At 37.7% G+C, this 17700-nt stretch overlaps 1 protein-coding gene across 1 annotated transcript; it reads right to left on the bottom strand.

The window, feature by feature from the left end:
- Nucleotides 1-3268: 3268 nt before the first annotated feature.
- Nucleotides 3269-4834, bottom strand: LOC139134814 (dentin matrix acidic phosphoprotein 1-like). Its single transcript, XM_070701906.1, has 2 exons — nucleotides 4760-4834; nucleotides 3269-4516 (listed from the first exon to the last, which is right to left on the bottom strand). The coding sequence occupies exon 2, from the start codon at nucleotides 4507-4509 to the stop codon at nucleotides 3352-3354; it is 1158 nt and encodes a 385-aa protein (XP_070558007.1). The 5' UTR covers nucleotides 4510-4516; nucleotides 4760-4834; the 3' UTR covers nucleotides 3269-3351.
- Nucleotides 4835-17700: the final 12866 nt, after the last annotated feature.

Here is a 17700-nt window from a genome sequence, read left to right on the forward strand (position 1 = left end):
GTACGTGACAGGTATATACTTTTAACTGTAGCTTACGTCTTGGTATTAAGAATTCGATAATAATTCTGACTTAGAGTAAGTGTTCATCAAAATCAGAGAAAGTTTAATCCAAAAGAAATTTGCCATTGTCAATGCGTTGGTGGATAAGAATCGAAATTTATCAACACCTTAGGGGCGACGTCAAAAGTTCAATGTAGGATAAAAAACTTAATTCCCTTAGTTCTCCCCAAACCCCCCCACCCCCCTAGCAAACTTAATTGACTTATATTGAACCTGTTGCCAGGCTCTTTCTATGTACACCAAAGCTAAGGATCAGTCAATTTAGGGGTGAAATAAAGTAATGCATCGTTAAAGCCCAACTAGCTGTAACTCTTGAAATTTGTTGACCTCAAATTATCTACCTATTCTCTCCTCTCTGAATTCCACCCTGTGAAGAGATATGAACATTTACTGCATTAGGAAACCATTCCTTTCAGAAACATTTCACATGTAAATAAAAATTTTAACGGTCATTTTGATTTCCCGCCATTTTCAAAAATTGGTAATATTAAAAAGGAATCAGAACATACAATGTAATAGTTGAAAACATTCACCCTTGTGCATTACAATTTGGACTACTCTGTGCAGTTTATATGAAGATTTCAGTGCAGATATGCATAGTATCAAGGTTTTAGCTTTTCTGCATGGGGCTGTGATTTAATGTTTGGGCGAACATTTAATCGCAGTGTAATCTTTATCTTGTTCAAAATTGCATATATAGCCCCGGCAGGTAGTTATAAGTGTGTACACAGACCTAAATGACTACATTGTCACCAACTTATTTTAGTTTGAAAGTAAAATCATAAAAATAATGCTAAAAGATAAAGCTAGTGGGGCTTAAGATTGGGAACACACTTTGTGTTTCATCAAATGTAAATACAACATACTAACAACAAACTTGAAGTTTATCAATGAATGAACAAGAACAACAACAATAAAGTCCAGGTTTCTCCTTCCAGAGGTATAAAAACTATCTCAACTGTCCTGGTGGTTGTAACAACTCAGTTCACACTACTCCATTCAGGAGGACTACACGTGCACCAGAAATGTAGCAAATACAATTATAAATTCCGAGTGCAACCATATAGACAGTAGAGAAACTACCGTCTATGGTGCAACAGAGGCCAAACAGCCTGCATTGTTTACACTAACTAGAGCCAGGTGCAGCTCTGCACCGTGTTAAACAACTCCCTCCGCTGGCTTCAACACGAAAGTGTGCATTTCTGCTCTATTTTTCAAAATATTCATTGCCCTGGCAATTTTTACCTTAAATCGATTGTAGGATAGAAACTTTTTTAGGTCAAAACCCCCCACCCCCAAACTAAAAGAATTAAGTTTTTTATCCTTCATTGAACTTTTGACGTTGCCCCTTAGAAGTGTGTTAAACTATGTTAAACAAGCTGTAGTGTACATAAATATAAAATGGTGCGAGTCCTGTAAATCCTTCGTTATGTAGCTACACCCACTCCAACAAAAATGTAGTCGACCGCAGAGTAAAAACAAACAACATAAATTCAAAGCAAATATACAACTTGGTTACATAACGGGGTGATGCTCTATAATATTGACGTGTACCACAAATACTCATGCATGCAATGAAAGCCACAAAATTTCGTAATTTGACGGATCGTTTACAGTGAATTGAAATCCCTTTTACGGATAGTCCATCTGCAGCCCATGTCGAGTGACATACGTTGAATATTGACAGACAAAAAAATCAAGATCATACGAATAGAGTGCAAATATGTGCCAAAACAGACTATTGACGAGTTCAGAGTATATATGGCTGTGTTAGGACATAGAAAAGGCATCATGACAGAAAAATGCCATAACGTTAAGCGGACTAACGTAAATGATTTACAACAACAACAACAACAACAAAAACAACAACAACAACAACAACAACAGAAATAAAAGAAAGAGAACACGGTAAGAAAAACACTGATAGCAAATTAGAATATAAACAGCAACATTTTGGTCTTCACATTTGGAACTTACCTTGTAGGCTGGCTGACACAACCATTTATAATAGTATGGCTATATTTGAGGTATTGTCTCTGCCGTGTGTGGCGCTGTCACTAAAGAGTCTGGTGATTGCCGCAGTGTTTTTTCGACAGCCATTTTCAAGCAATTAGAACCTGAGATTATTTTTTATGTGTGAGCATGCTATTCCGGTGAAATACGAATTTTTAACAAAACTGTTATGAGTTATGAGCAACTTGACTTACGCTCTGATTTGAAAAGTTCTCACCTCTCGCTCATCAGTTTATCTCAGTCTCCACTTCCAACTATGAACACCTCATCGCTCCCCCCCCAGCCCACTTCCTCATCACACGTACGGCTTCCCCCCTGCCATTTTACCTCAGCATCATATAGCTCTTTCTTTCACTCGGCAAATGTTCACAAACTCATCGATCCTCCCCGATGCCAGCTGTTAGATTATTCTCGATATGAAGTACAGGGGTGAAATCGTACGAGCTAATAATCTTTACGACCCTGACGGAGTTTGCGGACCTAGGTTGTACGGCGGAATGACCCCAGCGTGCGAGTAGTGAGCCAGTACGTCGTTAATTGTTGGACGACTTATTCTAATCTAACGATAAATATCTCCTAAGATTATTCAGGTTTATTAAAACGATTATCAAATTTTGGAAAGCACAATACAAAATGGTATTACAGGTATAGCTTCACCCTTGTAATGCTTTGTGATTTAAAGACGAGGAAACTGACACGTTCCAAATATTATCATTGGCTCCACATTTTGGAAAAAAAAGTTGTAAGAACAAGCTTTGACCTCTCATGTATGTACGTATAGTATATCAAATAAAGTATCTGTCAAAAATTCTAAAAAAATATTGTAATGGTCGGAATATATATACACGCTTAATGATTTTGAAAGCTGCCGCATTATCGCGTATAGCGTCTGAAAGAACAGAAAATGAACCTGGGTACTTTTTCAGATACGTTTATAAAATTTAAAGACGATTCGGAAATTAAAAAGTTTAAAAATGTTCTTGGAGTAAGTGAAAATGGAAACGGTAAATATATAACGACGAGTATGTATCGATCCCCGTGTAGATTTCATGGCCACTGGTATCGAAATATATGCATGCTTGCCTGTCTAATTTGCATGTGAATATTAAGCTACGCAGTATCTGTGCATGTAAATATATATCCTAACCAATCAATCTATGCTGTATTGCTAGTGAAAGAATGTGTCTATGTCTCTGTCTCTGTCAGTGATTTAACTTTATTTAACATTCTGTCCTCGATGTGGTGAAAATATTTATATATTCCGCGATCGGAACAATCTTACAAAGTCCAACCTTCATTCCCTTCATACAAAACGTTGTCAACAAAGCCTGATGAACTCTTGGATTCATCATCTGTTTTAGCCACGCCCTCTACGGCAGGGCTTCCCTCGTCACGCACAGAATTCTCATCTTCATCGCGAGAAATCACACCGACGACAGCGGGGCCTTGTGCCTCCTCGTATGCAACATTTTCCACGAATCCCGCATCTGAACTCCTGGGCGTTATATCGCCCTCATTCGGTGAGGGGTTGGAATCAGGGCCTATCTCCGAATACTCGCTGTCAGCACTTTTGGAAAATACATCACGGGCATTCACATTTTCGTCGTTGTCTGGCAGATCCATGTTCGTCTGTTGAGGGCGTGCATCACTGTTAACGATATTGCCACGACTTTCACCAACTATGTCGTACTGACTCTCTTCTGTGTTGACGTTGCTTAATTGAACTTGGTCATTGTCGCTAGAATTCACACCGACGACAGATGGGCTCTGTGCTTCGTATGCAATATTGTCCACAAATCCTGCGCCAGAATCCCCATGCGCTATATCGCCCTCCTTTGGTAAAAGGTTTGAATCAGGCCCTATCTCAGAATACTCATTTGCAGTATTTGTAGGACTTTTATCATAGTCGCGCACACTTTCGCTGTTGTCTGGAGGGTCTCCTCCATTCATCCGTCGAGCTCTTGCATCAGTGTCAGCAGTATTTCCACGACTTTCACCGACTATGTCGTAGTGACTGTCTTGAATATTGATGTTGCTCATTCGAACTGCGTCAGGGCTGGCTGTTTCGTCACCTTTATCCGAACGGTTCCCATTTCCGTTGGAATTATCACCAACGACAGACCGACTTTGTCTTTCATGAATAATATTGTCCATAACTCCCGCCCCAGAACTCCGTTGCGTTACGCCGCCCTCCAAGAGGTACGATTCGGGTACTACCTCAGAATACTCGCCAGCAACACCAGTTGGACCTGTATTGTGAGCCTTCACATTTTGCTGCTTGTCAGGTAGGTCACCGTTCACCTGCTGAGGGCGTACATCAGTCTCGGCAACATTCTCACTGGGGATTTCATCAATTGTATCGTACTGCGTGTTTTCGTTATTGATAAGATTGTATAAACTTACTTCGTCGAGAATGATGGTTTCGTCGACTTTCATTTGCTCTCTATTCAAATAGAAAATTATTTTAAAGATGTTGTTACCAAGTCATATTTACGAAATCTAACCACTTTCAACCGAAACGAGGGAAAATTAAAGCCAACACTTATTTTTCATCTAAACTTACCACAACGGTCAATGCCCTTTTTGTCTAAAACTTCAGGAAACCCTCTGAAACGGTTTCGTGATTGATATTTAGATACTGTGACAGACATTAATGAATTGCTGAAACAGACGACATTGAACGTACCTTTCCTTTGTCCATCGACAGCATAAAAGAATCAGTACTACAACTAGTATAATCACTGCCGCCACACCAAGAACAGTTCCGAGTACCAAACCTTAAAAAAATCATGACTTAATCTTCACAAAAAAGCACTCGAAAAATGAAGACGATATCGCTTAATTGTCGTACTTGATTTAATTTTTTAAATTTTTAGCAAAAGGCCAAAGCAACAGATGCGGGGATACTTGTTTCTGGTTTATGAGATTATTTATCGCCCCGGCTAAAAAAGTAGTTTAGTGAGTAACGTGTTTAACCAATGCAAAGTGTTATTAGAGTAACAGGGTATAAACAACTCACCCAAGGAAATTCCCGAGACGGGATCCTGACTGAGTGTAGTAAAAGTAAGTTCTGAAAGAATGACGTATGTAACATGCAAAGTAAAAACAATAAGTATTCTTAAGAACATTTCTCTGTAAATAACTGCGCATGCACATACCTTGGCGGGTATTTGTGTATTCGTATAAACAGGTAAAACAAGTAGAGAGGCACGTAACGCGTAAGAATGAAACAATTCACCATACATACGATACATACATACATACATACATACATACATACATACATACATACATACATACATACATACATACATACATACATACATACATACATACATACATACATACATACATACATACACACACACACACACACACACACACACACACACACACATACATACATACATACATACATACATACATACATACATACATACATACATACATACATACATACACACATACATACATACACACACACACACACACACACACACATACATACATACATACATACATACATACATACATACATACATACATACATACATACATACATACATACATACATACATACATACATACATACATACATACATACATTACAGACAGACAGACAGACAGACAGACAGACAGACAGAAAGACGGATGGACAGAGACTGAATGATAGACACACATACACTTAAACAAACAAATAAAGAGGTAGACAGTCAGGTAGACAGAAGGACACATTCAGAAAGACAAATACAATAAGGCGTAAGAAAAAATCATGTTTCTGTTAACAAGCCCTCAGATCATAGGTTAGTTCGGTTCGTAACGTTTTTAAGTTCTATTATTAATTCAGCCTGACACATAAAAAACAGCGAAATTCGGCGTAAGCTATGTATGAATTTTGAAAATGAGTAAAACAAGTTTCGGGTCAGAGGATTTAAAATAAGGTAAGTCGGGTTACCTGAAACACATATTATTTTATTTGGCCTTACCAGTGGTCTGTTTCGTCATAGAAGTTGTCCAAAGACTGACTGGTTCGGTTGTCGGAAATTGTTCTGAGAACATAACGCAGAAAGTCTGTGGTTAACTTAACAAAATACAAAAATAATAAGATCGTGTTTCTAACAGGCTTAAATTTAAATAAATCTTTTGTTATAAAAATGACAATCGAGGAGAAAAGCTCATAAAAAGATAGTTCAAGCACAGTGTCAGTTGTAATTGGGGTCGACATTGAAACAGCACCGAACAAAGTAAGTGTTATATATTATTGCCTGAATACATGGGTTTATGTGCCCGAGAGCAGGTGACAATTTGCCCTCCTTGCGTCGGGCAAATTGTCTCCTGCTGCGAGGGAACATAAACCCATGTAATCAGGCGATAATATTTTTATTACATGCATCTTCACAGTTAATGCTCTATGACATTTAGTTATATGCAGAGCATTTTCAAACAATTTTACCATTATAGACCGGCATCAAACAGATTTTAACGAAAGTCAAAATATAAGTTCTACTCTAACGTCGAAAACGTCGAAGGGCGTCACTGGACTGGGTAACCATGGAAACCGGTCAGTGCATCGTTCACTGGCCCGCTAAATCCCTGGATGTTCCTATTCAAATCAGTGCACTGATTTGCACTCACATCGAGACATGTAATAAAAGACAGACGTGTCATTGACTGACAAGTGGTTGAAGCGTGTGTTTCATGCCAACGTGTAGACTTTGTGCGATTTGTTTGTTCTGTGAGCTTTTTGAAGTTATCACGTGATTCTGACCTATGCATTGTGGGAACGATGCGTTCCACTCTCCATCTTGGCACTCGACGGATGTGTAAGTAGCATTAACGATGTAACCTTGGTCACAGATGACCGTCACAACATCGCCGCTACGATACGGACATAAACTGTCACCATCGTTGTCTAGGCGACCGTTATCTACTTCTTCCGGGTCTTCGCATCGAGTTCTACCTGTATGGGTAAAAATCATGGTTACGCAGCTTCTGTGACAGTCTCTGACGAGAGAATGGCGGGACATTCTGTACGAAATGTTATTCTGTATTATATATTTAATTTTGCAATTCAGAACCAGAACTTAAGTGAACATTTGAAAGCTGATATGATGTGGTCTTCTGACTGTGAAGAGACTGTAAATATGCATCTCTTTGCTTCGTCTGGTTATGTGCAAACAAAGTGAAATAGTAGTTTCGGTATACATGCAATAAATATGAATGGCGTATGTTGAAGAGTATGTTGTATATTTTTTTGAATCTCTACTCTACAATAATTAGCCTAATTTAGCATTAATTTAATATGCAATCATCTCCCTTCTATTTATAGACTAACAGTAATACAGAGTACCACACATATTGTATCATAACTTTTGGGGGAAAACAGTGTTTCCGTTATCTTAACAACGTTTAAAGGAAAATTACTTTGAATGCCTCGAATGGTTGCAAAAGGGATATTCCCGGTATTGTTGTTCTCATCATTACTTTCATTTTCGTTGTTGTTTTTTTATGGCGATATGATTATGACGACGACAACGATGGTGATGATGATGATGATGATGATGATAATGATGATGATGATGATGATTGACATGATTACAGTGCACAACCATGATGCTTTAAGCTTATCATGCATGATGGTGATTCGTTTCATAGAAGTAATAACGAAGACGTCAACAACAACAATAACAACAACAACAACAACAACATCAACTACTAACAACGACGACGACGACGACGGCGACGACGACGACGACGACGATGATGATGATGATGATGACGATGATGATGATGATGATGATGATGATGATGACAACGAAGACAACCTCTACAGATTGTTTCTGTTCTAATACAAAGCACTTTGCAAACTCACCTGAGAAATCAACAGCGAAGAAGATAAAGCTATCGATATTGCTTTCATTGACAGTGTTTAATTGAATAATTATTTCGTCGGAACAAGAGTAGATTTCTGATGTCGGTGGCGGTGAAGTTTTGTTGAATTGACCCAACACAGTGTCACTTCCATTGAACTCCTCAGTTATAAGTATCTCGTAACGTTCGTCAGAGATGTTGAATATTGTGAAAACGAGGCTGATATGATCGTCCTCTACAGCCTGAATACTCCAGTTACAACTGACGTTGCCATCGTAATATCCAGGAAAATGCGGTGAGTAGATGGTCCCATTGTTTTCTGTGTATTCTTCTCCACAAGCTCCCATACGTGCTGAGATGATAAGAAATTATTATTCATAAAATGCTATTACCTAACGTGTCGTTATTTGTTGATTTTTGTTTTTTAATAACATTAAGTGTGTACACTCTCAACGCTATATACCTTTGTGAAAGTAGCAAAAATATCATATTGAAAGCATGATTGGCAGTTTATGTACTTGATAACAATAAAGTAAAATAAATTGCGCAATGCAAACAAATCGAATAGAAAACAGCAGTGACCTTTGGTAGTCTTCCCTTTAAAGCTATATTTATATAATATCATATATAGCATGGCCAAAAGTCTTTGGGCATATAAATATCAAGAAAGAGTAGATTGAAAGAATAAACTTCAGCAGACAAGGGCGTTAATAGTGGGCATGCGGTGTTTGCGAATTTGACGCAATAAACCTAGGCAGACTGTCGTGCATTTGGTGGGTTAAATGCGAAGGTCAGCATTGGCCAGCCAGTAACTTCTGCGCACGAACAAGAAAAGCCGATGCATAAGACACCGGTGGGCCAGTCTATCATACATTAGATTTTTAAAGATGACTTTCACTACACACTCATTCTTGGTAGGCTAAATTTTATGTCTCAAAATATGACATTAAACTGGTCCAATAATCATTTCCATTCAAGATAATACATTACCAGGTCCAAGGGACATTTTAGATTTACAAATTTAAGTAGGACCATCCTGAACCACTGATAGTTAGTGGTTGTACCAGGTATTCGGAATGGGTAAGCGTACCCTGCTAGCATGCTACATCTGTCAGGATTGGTCCCAAAATTATCTAAATATTGTATGAAGTGATACAGTATATGAATCACTGTAATAAGTCAAAGCCGGGAATGCTGTCGCTAATCATTTGAGTGACCGAGGTGTCATATTTGACCACAATGTCGTCATATCAACCGTAGAACTTTTTGAAAGTCCTCACGAGTCTTTTGGATGTGTATTTCTGTCTCACTAGTTTTGATTCCAAAAAGCTGTGTCTCATTTGAAAATCGTGGTTTGTTGGATTAAAATTGAAAATAAATATTCGTTTCACAAACTCTCATTTGCCATACCCTGTCCTCGCCCCTATGTGCATCCTAGATAAGGGATAGGTTGTCGTAGAACTGTTGAACGGACAGACAACGCTCGTGATTGCATGGCTTTGCAGATTTCACTGTCAGCTAAAATGTATGAACAGACAAAATTTATGCAGCCATGCAGTGACTTTTACTATCACAGCTTACATAAACAATGCAAGGCTGTCACTCTCACAGTTCTGATCTGAAAATAAGATTTTTATCGGCATCTACGTGTTTCGTACAGCATTTGGTGTTGCTGAGAGCGTTGCATATTATTCTTTGGGAATTCATATGAATACAAGCATTCACGTCAATGTGCTTTCTACAAAAAATACAGTAAATGCAATTGACATAAAAGAAATTATAGATTTAAAATCGTATAAAGATATTTTGCAGGTTGCTCATTCAGCAAATGCTAAATCAATCTGATTAATTGCACACTTTACTTTCATATACTCCATGGTGAGGACCGCTACCACCGCATGCGTGGTTTTTATCTCCTCTACAAGCTTTTCCACAAATGGCGTTACTTCCACGGGTGGCATTGTCATCCTCGGGGTCTATATTGCATCGACATTGATTTTCCTGAACAAGACCGAAAGGGTACATGTTGTTACGGCAACACTCGAGACACCGTTGTATGGTCATATTGTCCGGCGTATGACAATCTTCTTCAAGTGTTTGCAATCTGTAGCACCCTTGGTAGCCGTAATCTGAAAAGATACGAATGCATAGTACTATGAATAATAGGGATAAAACCGAATAATTCTGAGTATATGGATCGCTATCTTTCTCGTAAACTTTGAACTGTTAAAATTATTTTTCAAGGACAGTTTACTGAAACGTTAAGCTGAACGAATGTTCTCAGCACTATTCCGAGATATTTCCTAAAGTAGCTACTTCTACACATCACTTGTATATAAGTATTTCAGTATACAAGTATTTCAAGTATTTCAGTTAAAATGATTAGTACAGTTCAGATTTTACCCTGTACAAATGTGTTGAAAAACATGTTTGTTTCATAATACAATTTCTAACGTGAACGAACACAAGCATTATGTCATATACAAAGCTAAATGAGATTGAAAAGATTAACTTATGCACTCATTGCACAGTTCTATGTAACACAGTGCCTAATGTAAGGTAATCCATCCAGAATTCACTACAGGATCAGAAATACTACTGTATAAGAATTAAACACCCAGGTCGGATACCGGTTTTATTTTCAAACTTAAGTTTAGGAACTATTGCTAATTACACAGGGCCTGATCCACAACTTTTTCTCCATTTTTTCCCTTCATTTTGCTTTAGAAATATCAGAATAAATAAGCTTATCTTACATGTTGTCGCGAGGAAAGTGTTAAAAATTTATTTTCAGCTTTGTCGAGTTACTGTCGAGTTACTGTGCATATGTCTGTTATTTGTTGGGATACAGCTCACGAACAAGCTACACTTACAGTTACAGCTGGCCTTGGCCTGTATACAATTGCACGCTTGACTCGTATTTTTATAATCACATTCCGACCAATATTTCGTCCCTTCCGTACAGTTGACATTATACACGCAGCCGGAAGTGACGTTTTTATCTTCGACTCTCGGGCTCTTGACCCACATTGCACCGGCAGAAAAGCCTGACAAAACATATAAAATATCGTCAGTTTATATCTGATTGATGCAGTAATGGAATAAAAGTGTCAACTAATCAGAGGTACACTAGAGAAGGAGAGAAGACCTGATCAAAAATCCAGGGTGAATTTCAACTTAAAAAGTAATTATCGACAACTTAAACCAAATGCCGAATCCACAAGGCCAACTGTTAAGTAGGAGTATTTCGTTTGATTAGATAAATGAGAAAACGAATCTGAATCTTAAGTAATTAAGGCTATCATTAAATGGAGTCCATATAAGGGAGGTCTGTGCTACACTGTGGAGGACAATGATCCAGAGATTGCATATCTGAACTTGACATTGAAGGTAAAGTTAAATTCTTTTAATTGATTTTAAATGCAGGGCAGCTGGATTTAATGCCAGAATTCATCGGTATGCCACAGGTGTGCTATGCTAATTGGTCACGTTGCTAGGGAACAGAAGTTTCTTGTTGGGAGTTTTACAAAATATTTTAGTGAGCTGCTCTTGACCAGCGTGCAAACAGCCTGTTTTCCTCACCAAACCATATCTTTGTTTGTTTCCCTAGATATGGTTCTGGCTTTTTTGCAAGTTTTTAACCTTTTGCAGGATGTAATCCTTTTTACCTTTTTGTATTTCTCTCAGTTTGTCTTGATTAGTCTTCGATAAGTTGTGTTTTCAGGAGGTAGAGTTTAGTTAGTCACTTATTGTATAGTTCAGTGTAGGTTAGAAGGGTTCCAGTATTCTGCCCGTGTTCTCCCTAATTCAAACAGTTTATTTTGCATATTCATTACCATTTGCGTAACAATAGAAGAACGTGGTCCCCTATGGTGTGTTGTTAATTTCAGCTACTGTAGTTTAAGTTTTCTGACCAAGACACTTGAGTATATGTCGCCTGCGTTCGTTGTCCGCCCGCTTTCGGGCTGTACCTGTATTGAACATTACCTAATTCATTACAAACAACATCTGCGTCATCTGTGTTCCAGCCGTCGCTACATATTGGCATCCAACCATCTTCTTCAAGATATACAAATACCCTTCCTTCATAAGGCGTCTCTCCCCCCTTCAGTTCAAATATTTCTATGGGAAAAACAAAACAAGTTGCAAATGGTAAAGTGTTTGTTTTGTCATATTCCCATGGTGAACTTAAAAAGGGGATGTAGTAAACGAAAGACAGCCATGATGAAAAATTGAGAGCATGTAATATTTTTATGAGCACTTCTTGACGACATAAGTATTTTATTCGAAATAACACAATTTTTCAATTCCTCAAAAATGACAGAATATAATATTTTTACCAGATCTTCTTGACAATATCTTGACAAGTAAGTATTTGTTCGAAATAATACAGGCTTTCAATTCCTAAAATGATAATGTGAAATTCCTTTTTCGTTTACAGTTACAGAGATACGTTTTATGAAGACGGTTGCTGTGCATGTTGTTTCTTTTCAGACGAAGGCTTGTATGTCACAGTGACAGAGGTACAGTCATGCAACATTGGTCAAGGTTAATACTAGACTATGCCCAGCGAGTGCTTTTGCGATCGTTTTAAAAGGAAAGTAAGAACATGGAAGCTCTCTTCAAAAATGAAATAACGAGTCTTTATCGTTAGTAATTACACCAGTAAGGTCCAGAAATATCTTATAAAGAGTATTTAGCCAAGATAAAAAAAGGGAAATGAGGTGCATACAGAGATATAGATATAGATGATAGAGATATAGATGGAGTTGAAAACAAAAAAAAAATCAAAGGAAGGCAAGAAGATTGGGCAATGGCAAACCACGAATAATAAGAGTCGCACAATAATTTGTTTAAACACGTTTCCGAATGGTCGATATCAGTTCCAAGGGCACGTAAGGTGTGAAAACCTGTTACTCTCTAACATAGAAACGTTTGAAAAAATCCATATTTGTGCCAATTATAATGAATTATTTAATATTAAAAGCAGCGTATTCTTTAACCTTCATCAGTCATTCATAACAGAGATGAACGAATTCGGTCTTATTAAACTCATGGGATTGACATATTTCTAACCAATGTGTACTCAGTCTGCCGTAACAAGCCTCATTGCGTTCAGTCCTACAGCACAGACCTCAGTTTGTTAGAATTTGCCAAAAATGCTGGTGACATTTAATTCTATAATAGTTAGATACACGAGAAATATTGAAAAACGTCGTCGTTTGTCATTCTATCGCCACAAGAATCATGTCCAGCGTGGACACAGAATCGAAGTCATAAGCTCATAATACATTATCTCACTCTGGTCGAGTAGATGAGAGGAGTCTGTTAGTAAATTCACATGACGATTTTCTATGACACAATCACTATTTGCTGATAGACGGAAAATCAAACTTAACGTCACGTGACGGTATAAAAATTGCTGACCTTTGACTTTCTAAATATCGATCATGAACTTCCAGGTCACAGAGCTTACGAATTATTTGTGATATCATTGATAACACATGCACCATAAAGTGACATTGTTTGTAACTATAACTTCCCTTTACCGTGATTGCGACAGTAGTTCCTGCCGTTAGAAGAGACGGCTCTCGCTAGGTTCAAAATTTACATGCCCGTCAAAAGCTTGAATGTATCTGTGGGAACTGTAGACTTAACATTTACTATAGGTAAACGGACGAGTAGGAGGCGGTTTACGGAATTTAACGGTACAGTTTGCCAGTAAAACTCCGAGGCCCGCAGGGCCGAGGAGTTTTATGGCAAACTGTACCGTTAAATTCCGTAAACCACCGACTACGAGTTCGCTTACTGTGTTATACCACGATTTTGCCGAGTTTTAGAGCCTTGTTTGCACGCCGAATGTTTTTATTTGTAATTTTAGTGCAGTGCAAGTTGAAACTTTGGCAGGAAAACATTGACGCGTTTTGATACCTTGTTGAACGAAAGTATAAAAAATAACCCATGATTGGATAAAACAAAGTTGACATGTGTTGTTATTGTAGTGCGATGACGTGGTTGAGCACCTGGTTTGATTTGAATTGTATGAATTGTGTTTGATTGATTGGTTGGTTGAATGAAGTGAAAAGGTGTTTGCAGATCGACGTTAGAGTCACGCTTTGCTCATTTGAGTCGAAAACTTTGAGCAGCATACACGTAATTGTCGAATCGCTCTACGTATTTCGATATGGCGGATGAAGTACAAATGAAAGCTGTATCCGGTGCACTTCAACTACCAAAGCCAAAGATGGAAAAGAAAAGTCCCCCTGTCACGCCAGTGCCAGCGGCCACAATCGGAAGACCAAGCTACACAGCCACGTCAGAGAAAGGCGCAACAGAAACTGCAAGTACAAAAAAACTGTCTAGATCCACAATGACTGTGGTACTGCGTGTGTGTTTGCCTGTAGCTAGATTTAACTTTACCAAAGGCGACTGAAATCTCCACATTCAGTGTTTAAAAACTGACTTTGAAGTCTTAAATTTCAGATTCGAATGATCGTGATAACAATAACCTTAACACAGAAGTGATATTTGCAATCAATAGCGTTATTTCACGGTGACCTGTAATTGATTTTGAGATGTACAGTCGTGCAAAATTAATTCAGTCCGGTGATTCTTTTAAAGTGTTTACTCTGTACTTGATGGTGAAATAAATTTCTTCTGGTTAATGTCTCGCATTTGTTTTGTTTACTCTGTACTTGATGGTGAAATAAATTTCTTCTGGTTAATGTCTCGCATTTGTTTTGTTTTTTACTCGTCGCCACGTGACTTTCTTTTGTTTCAAAAGTGTCCATTTTACAAGACTTAGTTCTTTTGTTTAAAAGTGTCCGATTTACTAGTAAACCGGACAGTTTTTAACAAAAGAACTGTCCGATTTACTAGTAAATCGGACACTTTTAAACAAAAGAACTTGTAAATCGGACACTTTTTAAACAAAAGAAAGTCAGGTGTTAATAATAAAATATTCGGTTATGGAAATTAGAAAGCATGGTTAGAACAATGGGCACGAGGCTGAGAGTGGTATAACTATAATTGTAATTTTAGGAAGTCGGAGAAACAAAGTTGCGATCGAATGATGGACGGAAAAATCCTTGGCAAGGACTGAAAATAAGACCAGCTCATCATCAAGACCTGACCTCGTGTTTTTGGTCAAGATTTGATCGCAACATATGTTGAAACAAAGAAATATGCAAGTAAAAGATTAAATTTCTTAACAATTGGAACGATAATTCTTCCCTCAGGAATATAAATCAGGCAGCAGTACAACGTGGCCACATCGCGGAAAAAGATAAGGTTATTAAATGGGATCGCGGCAGAACATGATGGCGACATCGGGAACAGAAGAAAAACGAAACTAATAAAATGTGTTATATATAGACATTAGCAAAAAGTCGGGACAATGGTTGGGTTAGTCGCTTCACTGAAAAATTTGTGAGTAAAATTCAAGATTATGAATGTCCAAATGAGCCATGATCGCGAAATCTTTGATGGACACGAACGACAATGAAATTAAATTGAATTAATTAGCCGTCCAATCAACGGCGACGTTTGTTTGGTCAATTTTTTCGTAGTGAAATTCCGAAGTCAACAGTTGTATATTGTCTGTCTGCTGGGAGGACACTTTGAAGTGAAAAGGGCGTTGGAGATAAAAAAAATAACGCTGGCATAAACTGTATGCATGGACACGAGTAGCGTAAAAAATTTATGATTAGTAAAGAATAAAACGGTCTCCTCATCTTCGTGCATGCATGGGAATACAGCTGTAGTATATATGTCCTAATTCATTGAAAGCATACTCTGCGTTTGTAAGATAAGGTTATTCCGGAAGTTACTTGCCAAATCGAGTTCGATCAGACTGCGAAGACTGATGCGTGGGCCACGAATAGCATATAGCTGTGGTATAGTAGTTTGTGTTCACTGAAGTTGGATACTTTTACTTTTCATATGAAATGAAAAAGCCATACACGGAAGAGTGTTTCAAAATAAGAGATGTTTGGAATGGACACGAACTGTGGCGTCAAACGAAAAAATACACGTATAGCGATTTACATGTAAGGATCAATCTCTTTGCAGTAATCAGGATCATAGTATTACAGAGAATTGATCCTAATAATCTGAGCAGTGCAAAATTCTGCACATATAATTTTCTCTGTAAATCCCCACTGAACTTCCGGGTGAACAGGAAATGCAAATAAGTACGCCTCGTACGCATACAATACTTCCCTGCAGGAAGGCTCGAGGACCGTGAGTGATTTGACAGAATTTTTTTTCCTCATATTCATAAGTGTGGTTATATTGGCATGTTTGAGCATGCTTTATGAGCATATTATTTACTTTACTTTATTATTACTTTATTATTACCGAATCCATATTCTTTGGACTTTAGTCTATACACTGTTTGTTCTCAAACTAAGAACGAAAAATAATATGTACATTTTCTGGTCGTTAAATTCAAACAACTTTGATATTGATCGCCACGGGAATAGTCCATCGAGACTAATCTAGCCAAGCTCCCAAACTCAGGCAATCGTCTGGTTTGTCTTTCAGTGGATGTGAATGATAGATTACGGAGGATTGGTTTATCGGCAAACAGTAATCCTACTTTGTGTCCATAGTGAGCAGAGGTCAGAAGGTCAGGTCTTTTGGCGATGTTCACATTTTTTTCACTCACGCAAAGCCGTACGAATATAATGTAAGTCTGTGTCGATAAATTGTAATGGGGTCAAACTGCTGTGCTCAGTAAATCATTCTGTTAAATCGACAGACGGGCAAATGAAAAATAAAAAAAACAGGAATAATTCCACCCCCATGCGCGCACTTTTTGCAAGTGATCAACGTTTAATATGAATAAGGCGTTTCATAAGCATCGAATTAATTCTCTCATTTTAATGAAGTTTTGGGTTTTAGCCAAAAAAAAAAAAATACAAATCCTGCCTATACCCTAATTAGTTTTGGCGATTAGTTACCGTAAGTCGAAACATAAACACATTTAACACAATAAGAGCTAATTTGGGATAATTGGATTTTCATATTTTTCAAATTTCTAAAATGTGTTACTAATAGGTGCCCTATTGCTGAATGTTGTAATATTACAATTGCTCATAAAACAAGTGTGTAACGTAAAAAGAAAAGCAGATGAGGTCACATTTGTAGATTAAATCAACATTACTTCACCATCCAATTATCCCAAATTAGTTCCAATTGTTTTAGTTTTTTTATTTGACCTCAGATGACCCATAGTAACTTCGTCAAAACGTCATGAACGTGACGCACATCCACATTACCCCTGACATTTGTCACTCAAAAACACTTACACTTGAAATTTCAGTTTTTATCATGAATCAATACCTTGTAAATAACTGTTATATAATTGCCTATTTAGAAAAAATCTAACCTACTTTGCAGTATTAAACTATTAATCCTAGTACCGCACACATTTGCGACAGAGTCCTTACCGATTTAGAAAAGACTGACAGACTTCTAAGTTATAAATGACCACTAGAACTTTAAGTCGTCATCGTTTAATTTATTTGCCCCCCCCCCTCACCCCTCCCCCCAAAAAAATTGTGCTGTTCCGATAACATGGTTTTCAAAAATAGGATAGATAGGTCGGTAGAAATTTTTTTTTCAAAATATTTTTTTTAAATACACATATCCAAGGGTTCAAACCCTGCAGTTGTTAACAGTTTCATCACCAGATCATGAATTGAATCTCTGGTTGATAAAATAAACAGTGATTGGAAGCGGTTTTCTCGAAGC

This window comes from Ptychodera flava, chromosome 1 (genome assembly GCF_041260155.1).
Source record: "Ptychodera flava strain L36383 chromosome 1, AS_Pfla_20210202, whole genome shotgun sequence".
NCBI lineage: Eukaryota > Metazoa > Hemichordata > Enteropneusta > Ptychoderidae > Ptychodera > Ptychodera flava.

Coding starts and splice junctions, on each gene's coding strand:
- LOC139134814 (XM_070701906.1), bottom strand. CDS start 4,509: ATGAAAGTCGACGAAACCATCATTCTCGACGAAGTAAGTTTATACAAT.